Raw genomic sequence first — 12385 nt, 5'->3', positions numbered from 1 at the left:
AGGCATGTGTGTTTGTGTCTGTGTGCAGGCATGAATATGTGCGTAGTTGTGTGTATGTTTTTGTGTATGTGTGGGTGTCTGTATGTATGGGTGTGTGTATGCGTTTGTATGTGTGTGTATGTGTTTGTGTGTGTGCATGTGTAGTTGTGTATGCATGCACATGTGTGTAAGACATGGATGCGATCTGGAGACTGCTTTCGCTATAGGATCAGCACTGGGGGAGCCGGTCGACGGTGATGGTGCGGAGGGTAGCGGTGGGAAAATAAAATGATAGGAACTTCAAAAACAGTCAAATGAGAACAATAAGCAATGGTGATTGCTCAAAAAATTTTTTTTCCAGATTTTTAAAACATTTAGTTTTAAAGATATTCAAGGTCAAATAATGTTTTACGTGACCTTGAAATATTAATCTCACATGGCCTTGCTAAGTGACATATCACATGAAAGCCTATAAAAAGAACTTTAAAATGACAGCTAGTGCAACACTCTTGCTCCTATTGGAACTGAGATAAAGGAATTTCTGTAACTACCAAAATATCACTTTTCGAGTACTTTGAGAGGTCTCACATAAAAAACTAATAGTTACAAAAATCTAGAAAAACTTACTTTTTTCGATCATCACATTGGTAGTCATCACAGAAATGGTTGGTATCACTCATTCCTGTAAATTTTGTAAAAATCAACGATGAGACAGTTTTAGAGGTTTGTTGATTTGGCGTCGAATGACCCATGTATGCCATAAACTTTGTCAATTGTTCTTGAAATAATTTTATTTTCGTTATTTGAAAATGCAAAAGCTAGCTCTGTAATAATGTAAACTATACTTTTATTGAAGATTTCATAATAAATGAAATCTTTCTTCAAAATACTTAATTCATTCCTTTACTTATTTAAGATTATTAATTTTGCTGAATTATACATTGATCAAAATTTAATTGATATACATTATAAAAAATAGTTTTTTTGTAAAATTAATAAAACCAACTGTGTTCGTTCACAATTTTAGGAAAATATTTTTTTAAGTTAAATATAGTACTTGCTGTAATATGTTTTAATTTTTATGTTTTATTCGATAGATAAATGAAATTCTTGAAAAAACTGTTGAAGGCCCATTGGATGATGCTATATGTATTGATTGCAAGAATAATACTGAAGGGAAACGATGTGACCAATGTATTATTGGTTATTTCAAAGCAGGAGAAGATCTCGAAGATGGTTGTAGGCCGTAAGTGAAACTTTTTTACTTCGCATAGTTGTGAACAAATTGATTTAAGGAATATCAAAGGAAAACCTTCCTTTTACATCATTATAATTATCTTTGACAATTTATGTTTAATTTTCACCATTGCAGTTTAATTTTTTTTTTTAGAAAACTAAAAATGTTTATAAGAGTTGTGAAACCAATAAGTATGCATTTCATTCATACTTTTATGCTTTGTATGACCTGCTTTTTCACCCTACTTACGTTTCAAGTAATTTTCCGGGTTATGATATCCTTCAATGATGCTACAATATGGAATGAAAATATGGATCTTTTAATTTTGAGGTTAAAAGTGACGAGCTATTTATCTATTTTTAAATACGCTTTATCTCAGACATGGCAAATGTTACACTTAATCAAGTTTTCAATTGGGGTTTAGTAAATTGATATTTATTTCATGTTAGTTGTGACAAAAATAAAATGTTCAACACAGGCACTATAGATGAAAAAGGTTGCTTATATGCTATGAATTATATTCCAGCATCATGCAATTATTATCTACTAACTTTTTTTTTTAAATACAGGAATGAACAAAAAATCCTTGGATTTGTATTTTTCTTCCTCATGTAAATGTTTTTTTTTTCTTTTGTATGACGGCATTTGAACTTGACAGGAAGAAAAAGAAAAAAAAGGATTGCAGAGCAATTTTTTCCACTAAATGTTACTGCTTTCTTTGGACAATATCAATAATAATATCAAGGAATGAAAAGAAGTTTACTATCAAAGTTTAAAAAAAGGATTGCAGAGCAATTTTTTCCGCTAAATGTTATTACTTTCTTTGGACAATATCAGTAAAAATATCAATTAATAAAAAGAAGTTGCTATCAGAGTTCTAACTAGTTAATTCAGTGTTTTGCAATTTAACCTGAAGAAGTTTACTATGTTAAAAAAAAAAAAAAAAGAAAAAGAAAAAAAAAATTATAAAAACATTTTGTAATTTTTTTCTCTAACTGTTTTGTAGGTGTGAATGTCATGGACATGGGGACTCTTGTAATCCAATCAATGGCGAAAATTGCAATTGCCAAAACAACACAGAAAATGACCGGCAATGTTCACAAAAGAATATGAAAAATCTTGTTCACATGACACCTTGTTGGCAATTGCAGGTTTGTTCTTATATTGAAACATTTTCGAAGTTAATGTATGATTTTTAATGTTAGAAACTTAATTAGTTCCAATACATGTATTAAATATTCTTTGATCTTAATAAGAAGTGGGGGGTGCCGACTTACAAAAATTATTGAGGGGGCTGGAAGTCACCGAGTATGTGGGGAGGAGGGGAGCTTAAGGAGGTATAATATCCTCACAAAAGTATGGGGTCTGGGGACTTTCCCCTGGAAAATTTTTAGATTTTTGTACTTAGACAATGCCATTTTACATATTTTCTGATGTGTAAAATTTGCATGAACCAGCAATATGCGACTTGGAGCTTTCAAGGTACAACAATCTTAAAATTTTAGAAATTTTCTGGTCCAACTACACCATGTCACTTGTCTTATAGAACATGTTTACAGTTCTATTTTGTATTGAGTCATACAGTGGACTTACACCTTGCTTGTCACTATAAATCTGAATCCAACTTTTGAAGTTCATCAAACTTCCACTCATATTTGACACAACGCACCATCATAGCAGTCCTCTTAAATCTGGAAAAGGCAAGTCTTAAGTAAATTAAATAGGATCTTTGCTTTGACATTTGGAATTTCATAAAATCCTATATATTCCTTAGAACACAAATTCCTTAGAACAATTGCAAGCCCGAATCTATAAATTTTCGGCCCACCAGGCAACAAAATCTGTATGGCCCCTCCCCAGTGTATACTTGCAACGTTAATAAGCCTTAGTGCTAGTGGCCTAGTTTTTTTTAATAAAAAATTTCAATTTCCAGGGCTATTGGGCACCGTAAAGAAGTGGGCCCTCCTGCACTGCGGGGTTTGTGGGTACGCAGATCCGAGCCTGACACTTCTCAAGTAAGGCACTGACCACTTCCTCTAAAACACAAACACACAAATTATTGGGGACATTCAAGCCCCATGAAGTCAGCGCTAGTGTATGACAGGGTGGCGACAGATCAGGGAGATCAGGGAAAAGTCAGGGAACTTTATCACTCAGGGAAATATCAGGGAATTTTGAAAAAATAACAAAAATTCAGGGAAAATTGATCAAATGAAGAAACAAATTTTTTTCCATGCAAAATGAAGTACTTCGATTCCCTACGAATTTTACGCCAATTATTTGTTTTAAAAAAGTAAAATTAATGAGGTGCGATTATGCAGTACCACATATTTGTGCATCTTTTTTCCTCAAGATCAAAGTATTTAATCTTAGAATGAGCTTCCTAAGATTGCTTCTGTGTCTGTAAAGTTGTTTATTTTACCGTACTTGAATTTTCCTTCCAAGCATTCCAAGTTACGTAAAATAAACAACCCTACAGGCAAAGATGAAGCCGTCATTAATGACTTGCTCCCTTGCCTTTATTCATTGTCTTGAAGTAATTAGCATACTGTTATCATGATTTCAAGAAAAAATCTTTGTTTCATAATTAATGCTGAAAAAGTCTTAAAAGTTATCACTTGGCATTTTAATTAGTTTTCTATTATTTTTTAATAGTTAGAATGCTGTATTCATTCATTAAAACTTAAGTTCTTGATTAGAGAATAGCTCAATATGACTGGTTGTTGAAAGATTTCAAATTTTTTGTACATAAATATGTTTATTCTACCGTGTACAAGTAAAGGGCAGTAACTGCACATTTTTTTTTTTTTGTGTTTTTATCATCTATTGTACGTTATCTTTATTTTACATACTCGCTTATTTGGTTTCCACTGAAAAATAGGCGCGAAGAAAACGTCTAATTCGAACATTTTCCTATTGTTAATATTGAGTCAACCACATTTTTTTCAAATATCTCAAACTTATTTCCGCAGATATTGCCGTTTACCCATGGCAGTATTATTTACGGAAGTAAAACTACATTATTTCTATACTTTAACTGTCACTTGTTATTCTTGCAGCTACAATTATACTGAAAATTCAGTTCAAGATTATTTCCGTTTAAATTTTTTAGTTTTCTCATGGTTAGATATGTCTTTAAGAGTGATTATAATAATTTCTTAGAATTCTTATGTTAACTGGTTCCTGGAAGTAAAGTATTTGTTTTAGATTTCCTACAATAATCCTCTGTCAATAATTTAATATACTATTTTTACCAAAGAAAAAAGGAGCATCTTTTCAAAATATGTTTTTAATTAACAGCTTAAACTGTTCTCACTGCATTTCATTTAATATGCAGTGCTATTTAAGGGTAGAGCAAAGAAAGGATACCATTATCATTGGTAACGTAAATCAGGGAAATTTAGTGAACTTAATCAGGGAAATCAGGGAAAAGTCAGGGAACTTTTTTTTCCAGTTCCTGTCACCACCCTGAAAAAAAATTACAGGAAATTAGAAATAAGTTGTAAAAAAATGATGCCTCCAATAATAGTTGTTTCAATATTGCAGCGAAGGTTTTCATGAGTGCAAATATTTGTTACACACAGCAGCTGAGATGGGAATTATATTTTATTAAAAATTCTGAAGCCCTGGTTTGCATTACCTGTAGGACTGTACTTCATACGTGTTTGTTCATTTTAATGATCTTCATACAGGAAATTTTCTATAATTTTTCAAACATTTTATTTGTAATTTAAAATTTATATTGTGTTTTAGTTAATGTAATTCCTGTATAGTGATATTTTAATCTTCTTAATGTTAATTCATGTGATTAAATAATCATTTTTTATACATGTTTGATCATTTTATGACCTTAATACAGGGAATTTTTATTAAATTTTTGAACATTTTATTTGTTTCCATAATTTAAAATTGTTAATGTTCTTCAAATAATTTAATTCCTGTGTAGTGACATTTCAATCTTCTGCAAATTTAATGTTGATTCAATTTGTTAAATAGTCATACAAACATTTTAATATTTTCTAGTGCTCTAAATGCAAAGAATACTTTCTTGGTGCTCCAACTCACGGACATCAATGCTATCGGCACATGTTTCTAGATAAAGAGTATTGTTTTGATCCAACAACCCAAGGTAAAATGATTTTCTTTTTTTTTTTTGATAATGTTTAATTTACAAGTTACATAAAATCCCTTTATCTAGTTCTTCAAATAGATACTGCACTTGCAAAGAATGACCCTTCAGCTGGTTTTGTTTTGAATAATATTGGTAACATTTATGTTTTAAAAATTTGTTTCTAACATTTAATTAAAAACCATGCAGCATGAAATATACTGGTTTACATTAAAAGAACAACAGCAAATTCTGAAAACTCATTTTGAAAGTGCCTATTGTATTGCTTAAACAGTGCTAAATTTTGAAAAGAAATATCTGTCAAATGGTGCACCATTCCTTCTGTATTTGAATTTCTGAAAATGGTATGTTATTCAATAAAACAAATTATTCTCTTTTGTTTCTCCAGTCAAGAATGATGCTGTTGTTGCTAAAGGTGTGCTAATAAACCTGAAAACTTAAACATACTACATATATCACTATGAGGGATACATAGGCATGATCACCTTTTAAATTTTTATACTTAAAAACTTCAGAATTATTCTTAGTTGAGCTCTGGTTCCTTCCAGCGAGGGCACTATGTGCCACAAAAATAATGCAACAACTGATAGTTTGCAGGTTAAGTTTCATAATTTTGTTATCAGAAATTTTGCTCGTGTTATGTGATCTATGCAGAGATGGCAGTGCTAGATTTTGTTTTTGCTTTTATTAAGTGCTGTTAAAGGTCAATGTTGCACTATGGCCTCTGAAATGATTCAGGGGTGGAAAATGATATGGATTAAGCCAGCAGTCGGCTACTGGTGAAAATTACACAAATAAATTATTTAAAAATATTTTTATGTTGGCAACAATATCTCGAGACTCCATTTTTGCCATTTTTTCTAGTATTTTTGAGGCATTCGTGTGACCATTGTAAGTTTTTAACGGAACAGCAGTGCCCAACCTATGGCCCACCGGCCAGGACACTATATCAAAAGTATTTCACCTATTTGAATAATTCTCTTTTTAAAAAATAAATAAAGGCCCATATATCATCTCGACATCGTTTTTGAAAATTTTGTTGCATTTATTGATAAGAAAAAAAATATTTGTGATAAAATAATGTGCTCTTTGCGAATTTTTTTTAACTAAATCGAGATTGTAGTCTAAAGCGCTTATATGATAGTTTCATAGCATATTTATTATAATCCTTGGAACAGTCTTGGAAATAAAATTTGAAAAACATTCTAAAATTAATGATGTTTGAAGGAAAATTACTCAAAAAGCCCATTTTTTAAGAATCTAAAAATTGGCTCATTTGAACCGCTTTTAAAATTTAACAAGGGATATATGCCAAATCTCATGTTTTTTCTTAGAAATTGTTTTATGGTTTTTTAAAAGTGATCTTATTGCTCACGACATGCATGTAAAATGAAATTTTTTCTAATAATTTCATGAATTGGAATTCTGTTATATTCATGTCTAATAGTTACAATAGTGTACTTTATCAGAAACAGTTAAATCCTTATTGACTCTTTATGGTATGTATATAGTGATGTAAAATACCTGGGTATTTATTTTTATGGGTAAATACCCAGGGTAATACCCGGGTAAATACCCAAAATGGGTATTTACCTGGGTGTTTATTTCAAAAATTTATATTCAACTAAAATACTTTTCTGTGTGTATTCCACTATGTATATATACAGGGTGATTTGTTTTAACCTTCAAGACCTAGTTAAGATATTGAAAATTTGAAGTAAAAATAAAAATGAGTAAAAAAATACAAATTTTTACTTTTTACACGTGTTCCAAGTCCTCTGACTTATATTTAGGAAAAAAATCTCCATTGAAAAACAATTACAAAAAAAGTTTGACATTAGTACGACCAATATTCACTGAGGCATATGAAACGCAGCGTTTTGTGACCTACACCACTTTACAATCGCCCTCAGTAACATCTTTTGGGGGAAAATGTAGCAGTTAATGAGTGTTTATATAAAATTATATGGGTGCAGAGTGTGGTTTTTCAAATTGTTAAGGGTTTTGCAGCGTGTTTTGCGTATCACGGCACAACATTTGCATGAATTTTTGAATAGAAATGAAAAATGTAAATACCTTGTGTTTTTTACTTTGAAACCTATCATTCTTCTGAAAGGGTAATAAGTTTTAATCTCATCTTCTGATGGTCCCTTAAAACTTTCAAATATATCCTTGAGTTTTGATTGCACAAATATCAAGTTTTTTTGTGTCAGTAAGTTTTAAATGCAGATCATTTCTCTAAATATAAGTTAGGGGACCTAGGGCTGTATAAAAAGTTAAATTTTTTAGTTTTTGACTCATTTTTATTTTTTCTTCAAACTTTCAATATCTTTACCCTGCATCTGATTTTGAATATTTTTGCAATTGGAAGTATGCATCTAGGACTAACGGTTGCAAAAATAAAGGTCTTGCAGGTTAAAACAGAACACCCTGTATAACCAACCATATACAAAACAATAAATTTTCCCCTAAAATTTGAATTTTATCACATATTTAAAGAATTATTGTGTGAAACAACTCAGCAAGCTAATATGATATTCACATTAAATGTGTTGGATATGCCTAATCAATGTTGATAGCCAAATTTCACATATAAAAAGACATTCTACAAAAAGTAAAAAGCTTAACTGGTTACAAAAAAAAAAAAAAAAAAAAAAAAAAAGCAAACATCTTTTTCAGTTATGGCATTGAAAAGAAAGATTCTTTGGTTCACGATATGTTTCTTTCATAATTTCATTAAGTCTTTCAATAAAAAATATTATAAGCTGTTATACATATGTATGTATCAGTTTTACCAATTATTTCATATTTAGATTTAAAAAAAACAATTTCTCATTCACTTGCTGCATTTTTTTGTAAAATACACAGTTTTTGGGTATTTACCTAGGCCTTGGGTAAATACTCGGGTAAATACCCAAAAAATATTAACCTACCCACTGGATATTTACCCGATCCACATCACTATATGTGTAACAAACCACTTTTGATAATTCAGTTGATTTGTCTCTTTGTCTGGCTCTGCGTAATGGAAAAACCTTTTGGTGACCATCTGATTTTGTTATTTATATAACTTCCTGCTGATCAGGGCTTAGTTTGCACGAGAGTTTAACTCCGTATTTCTTTTTTATTTCACGCAAATCTTATATTTTGGACTGAATTCTGGCCAATTAAGCATTAAAATAAGTTTTGAAGACTATAGGGCCCTGCACTGCATTTGTTAGAAATTGAGCCGTGGCTATGATAGCAACCTTTGGTGATCTATTTGGCTGTATCTAATTACCATCAGTTGAGACTACTTCTGTCATAAAACTGGTGAGTTTTTAATATTCTCGATTATAACTATAATAACATTGGTGAGCTTTGCATTCCAGGTTCCTTTTTATAAAAGTAATCGTACAGGGTAGGATCCAAAAATTCTGGGCAATGGTCATCAAAGACAACCAACGCATGTAATTAAGATAAATCATTTTAAATTCACTGTACTGTTCTTTTCTTTGAGCTTGGATGCTTTCCCCTGCGTTATTTAATTGAGTTGAAAGATACATTTTTATTGATTGGCAGCATCTAATGCATAACTTTAGAGACAAAATAAACTAATACATTAAAAGGAAAATATTTAGGCTGTTACTGATAAAATACACTATTATTGTAACTATTTGACACAAATCTAATAGAATTAGTGAATGAAATTGTTAGACAATTTTATTTTACATGCATATTATGGGTGATAATGTGACTTTCTAAAAATCATTAAGCATTTCCTGAGAAAAAACACAGGATTTGGTGAATATCCATGTATCCAACTTAAAAGGGGTGCAAATGAGCCAGTTCTTAGATCTTTAAAAAGATGGACTTTTTGAGTAATCTCCCTTCAAAATTCATTAATTTTTTTTTACGGAGGTACTACTGCCATCCTGATGATACAAAGGTAAGCAGTGCCATCAATTAAAGCACAGTATTATTCTCTTTCGTATCTGTTATTTTCTTTCCTTGAATGAGCCAGAAATTTTGAACAAAAAAAAAAAAAAAACTTATTTAATATTCTGCTAAATTAAGTAGAACTTTTACCCATGGTTATGTTTCAAATATGTATTTTGTCTTTTGCAGATGAATGTAATCGAAAGCCTAATGGATTGTTTGAAGGACATACAGTATTTTTTGCAGTTCAGCCAAGGTACATGAATGTTGACATCCGAATTGTTGTTGACGTAACTAATGGAGGTATTGATTTCTTTTTGTCCGCTAAGGAAGATGCCTTTATTGTTGAGGTAGATAAAGCAACAGCTTTGCATCGCATTTATGTCGATGAAAAATATGGAATAGATTTAAATAACTATGACCTTGCTAATGAGATTCAATCTACCATGAAAAGAAAGCGAGACACTAGTGAAGATGCTAATAAAGAGTCTTCCAACTTTACAGATTCAGTGCCTGCTCATAGTCTCCGACCAAAAATAGGTGATGCACAAGGTCTTACGACCTATATTGATGTGAAAAAATGTGAAGACTTTTTGCTAGTCAGAAATCTGGAAAACAGACTTGTAGTCACTATACCACAAGAGGTTCATGATTTGCGCACAACACGTTTTTATATGATATTACGCGGGGCAAAGGAAGAGACTTATGGAAGCTTATTTTTCAGGCAAGATCAGACAAGGATTGATTTGTTTGTCTTCTTTTCTGTATTTTTCTCCTGCTTTTTCTTGTTTTTAGCCGTTTGTGTCGTTGTTTGGAAAGTGAAACAGGCATTTGATGTTCGCCGAGCAAGACGCCTTCATGCTGCCGAAATGAAACACATGGCCAGCCGCCCATTTGCAAGCATCGTCACCATCATTGACGACGAGCCGGATGACTCAGACTTCTTTCTTTATTCGCCTTGCAATTACCGCAAGAAGATGAAGCATATGAAAGTACAAGGTAGGGATTCCCCAAAGCAACTAGAGGAGAAATTGAGCCTTCGGCCTCTGGCCGTCGAGCCCATGTCCGATAACTATGGAGCCGTTGCTACGATTCTTGTCCAGCTTCCTGGTGGAGCCCAGTCCATAGTTAGAATGTGTTTAGCATCGTGCCTCATTACAGCTCGCAGTTCTCATTATCATTTAGGATATGGACTGAGGGCTGCTATGCGTAGAAGAACTAGCCATGCCAATGTGTGAATATGTAAAGTGAATCTCATTATCCAACAGTGAAATAATTGTGTAATGGATTGTACATATTTGTAATTTATGTTTCATTTTTTGTTTTTAAAATAAATTATATTGTTGACTTAATATGTTTTTTCCAGACATTTTCTGTATTTAACTAAAACAATTGCTCAAAACTTTCTTTCTCTCCTTCAGCAAGTATATCAAGAAAATAACTAATTGTGGATTCAAAGTAACGAATACTTCCATAAATTACACACAACTTTAAAATTACATTTAACGAGAAAATACACTAAAAATAATTCACAGAAATAAGTTATTTTTTTTAATCTAGCAATCGTGGTTTTTCTTTTATCAAGGTATTAGAGATTTATCCCTTATTTAGACACTTTTGTAGAAGCTTTCAGCTTTTTATGACTTAAAAATAATAATAATAATTTCTTAATGTTTATTTTTTGTTCATGTTTCTCATCAATTTGACCTTTACTTCATCAAATGGAAATGGCCTTTAGGAACATGAGATTGTTTAATATTAGTTTTCAAACGTCTTAATTTTGGACATTATATTAGAATGAACAATTCAATTTGAACCTTCTAATGAAAGCTAAAACAGTATTGCATCTGTTAAATAGCAAATGGGGCTTCATGCATCAATTGCTATACTGTACATTTCTAAAACCAGAACAGAAGTCTTTTAGAAATGTACAGTATAACTCCAAGTATCCAACCTCTGAATAAATTGCTATTTATCTGAAACAAAGTCGGAATTTCAGAAAAAAAGGGACAAAAAAGTTCTGTGATTTGCAACATAATCACGGCTCACTCTAGTCAGTCCCTCCTCGAAGCTAGTGTAGGCGCTGCATGAACATTTTAGGGTAATGAGTATTTGATTTTGTTGTTTGTCAGCTAGGATGGCAATTTGGGGTGACTGCTTCACTTTCCAACTGTTCCATAGTTTGGTGTGAAGTCTGACTTCTGTAGGTACACTTGGCCATATCAACCTGTTTATAGGATATGCAACCATTCACTGCACAAGAACACATTCACAGGAAGAAAGCTTTCATGCCCGAGCCAGGATTCAAACGCGGACCTCTCTGTCGCAGTCAGACTTCTCTCATAGTGCACTTCTTCTATCAGCTGCCTCCTTCAGGCTGGCCCTTTTATTTTGCTTATTGCTACGAAAAAAATGGTTTAAACAGATTTTTTTTAGTGATAGACCAAAATTTCCTAACTGACATCTAAGATTGTTATTGGATCCGACATAATTTATTAGTTTAAAAAATGAGCCTGTAATGCAGAAATCGGCAAGCAGTTCTAGATGGTGCTCAGATTGTTTTGTAACTTTCCAACAAGGTTCAGAAAAAGAAAACATCAGTCCTAAGTTTTTTAAACTTTCATTTCAAAAAATTTTTTAACTAAAAACAAAATAGATGAGTATATTTATATCCAAAAGCCAATGAAAAAATTTACATTTGCTTTCTTGAATCATTTGCGCAAAGATACTTGTGACTGAAATAAGACAGTTTTACTATCAGATTAACCCAAAAAGTATTATTACTTAAAGAAAAATATTTTTAAAATAAAATTTATTTGCATAGTTTATACTTTCAAAACACTGCGGCAGTCCCGTGTTTGACCATCCACAATCAGCCAGTTGCTCACTGCTGATATGATGTATTTTTAAATATGAATAATGAATGAAAACTAATTTTGTGGGAAAGCAATGATTGACTTTTCAGACCTTTTTGAACAATTCATTTGATCTGTCTTTGCTTCATGTGTAAGTAACTTGCATTTTATAGAGTTCTTAGATCTAAGTCAGCTTTACGCTTCTTGCTTAAATCATTTAATCCCACACGGGGCACACTTCCTTTAGGTGTGTAATGGTTTCACGAA

At 31.7% G+C, this 12385-nt stretch overlaps 1 protein-coding gene across 1 annotated transcript in view; it reads left to right on the top strand.

Annotated features, from left to right (window-relative positions):
• LOC129230161 (multiple epidermal growth factor-like domains protein 8) overlaps nt 1–10612 on the top strand; it is a 119828-nt gene extending 109216 nt beyond the window's left edge. Inside the window, exons 32-35 of the mRNA XM_054864563.1 lie at nt 1077–1225; nt 2223–2367; nt 5240–5345; nt 9453–10612. Coding sequence (XP_054720538.1) covers nt 1077–1225; nt 2223–2367; nt 5240–5345; nt 9453–10501 — 1449 coding nt within the window. The 3' untranslated portion in view covers nt 10502–10612. The remainder of the gene's footprint in view (nt 1–1076; nt 1226–2222; nt 2368–5239; nt 5346–9452) is intronic.
• The last annotated feature ends 1773 nt before the right edge of the window (nt 10613–12385 follow it).

Source organism: Uloborus diversus, chromosome 9, assembly GCF_026930045.1.
Source record: "Uloborus diversus isolate 005 chromosome 9, Udiv.v.3.1, whole genome shotgun sequence".
NCBI classification, from domain to species: domain Eukaryota; kingdom Metazoa; phylum Arthropoda; class Arachnida; order Araneae; family Uloboridae; genus Uloborus; species Uloborus diversus.
The sequence above is the reverse complement of the archived record's forward strand: the minus strand, read 5'-3'. Positions and strand labels throughout refer to the sequence as shown.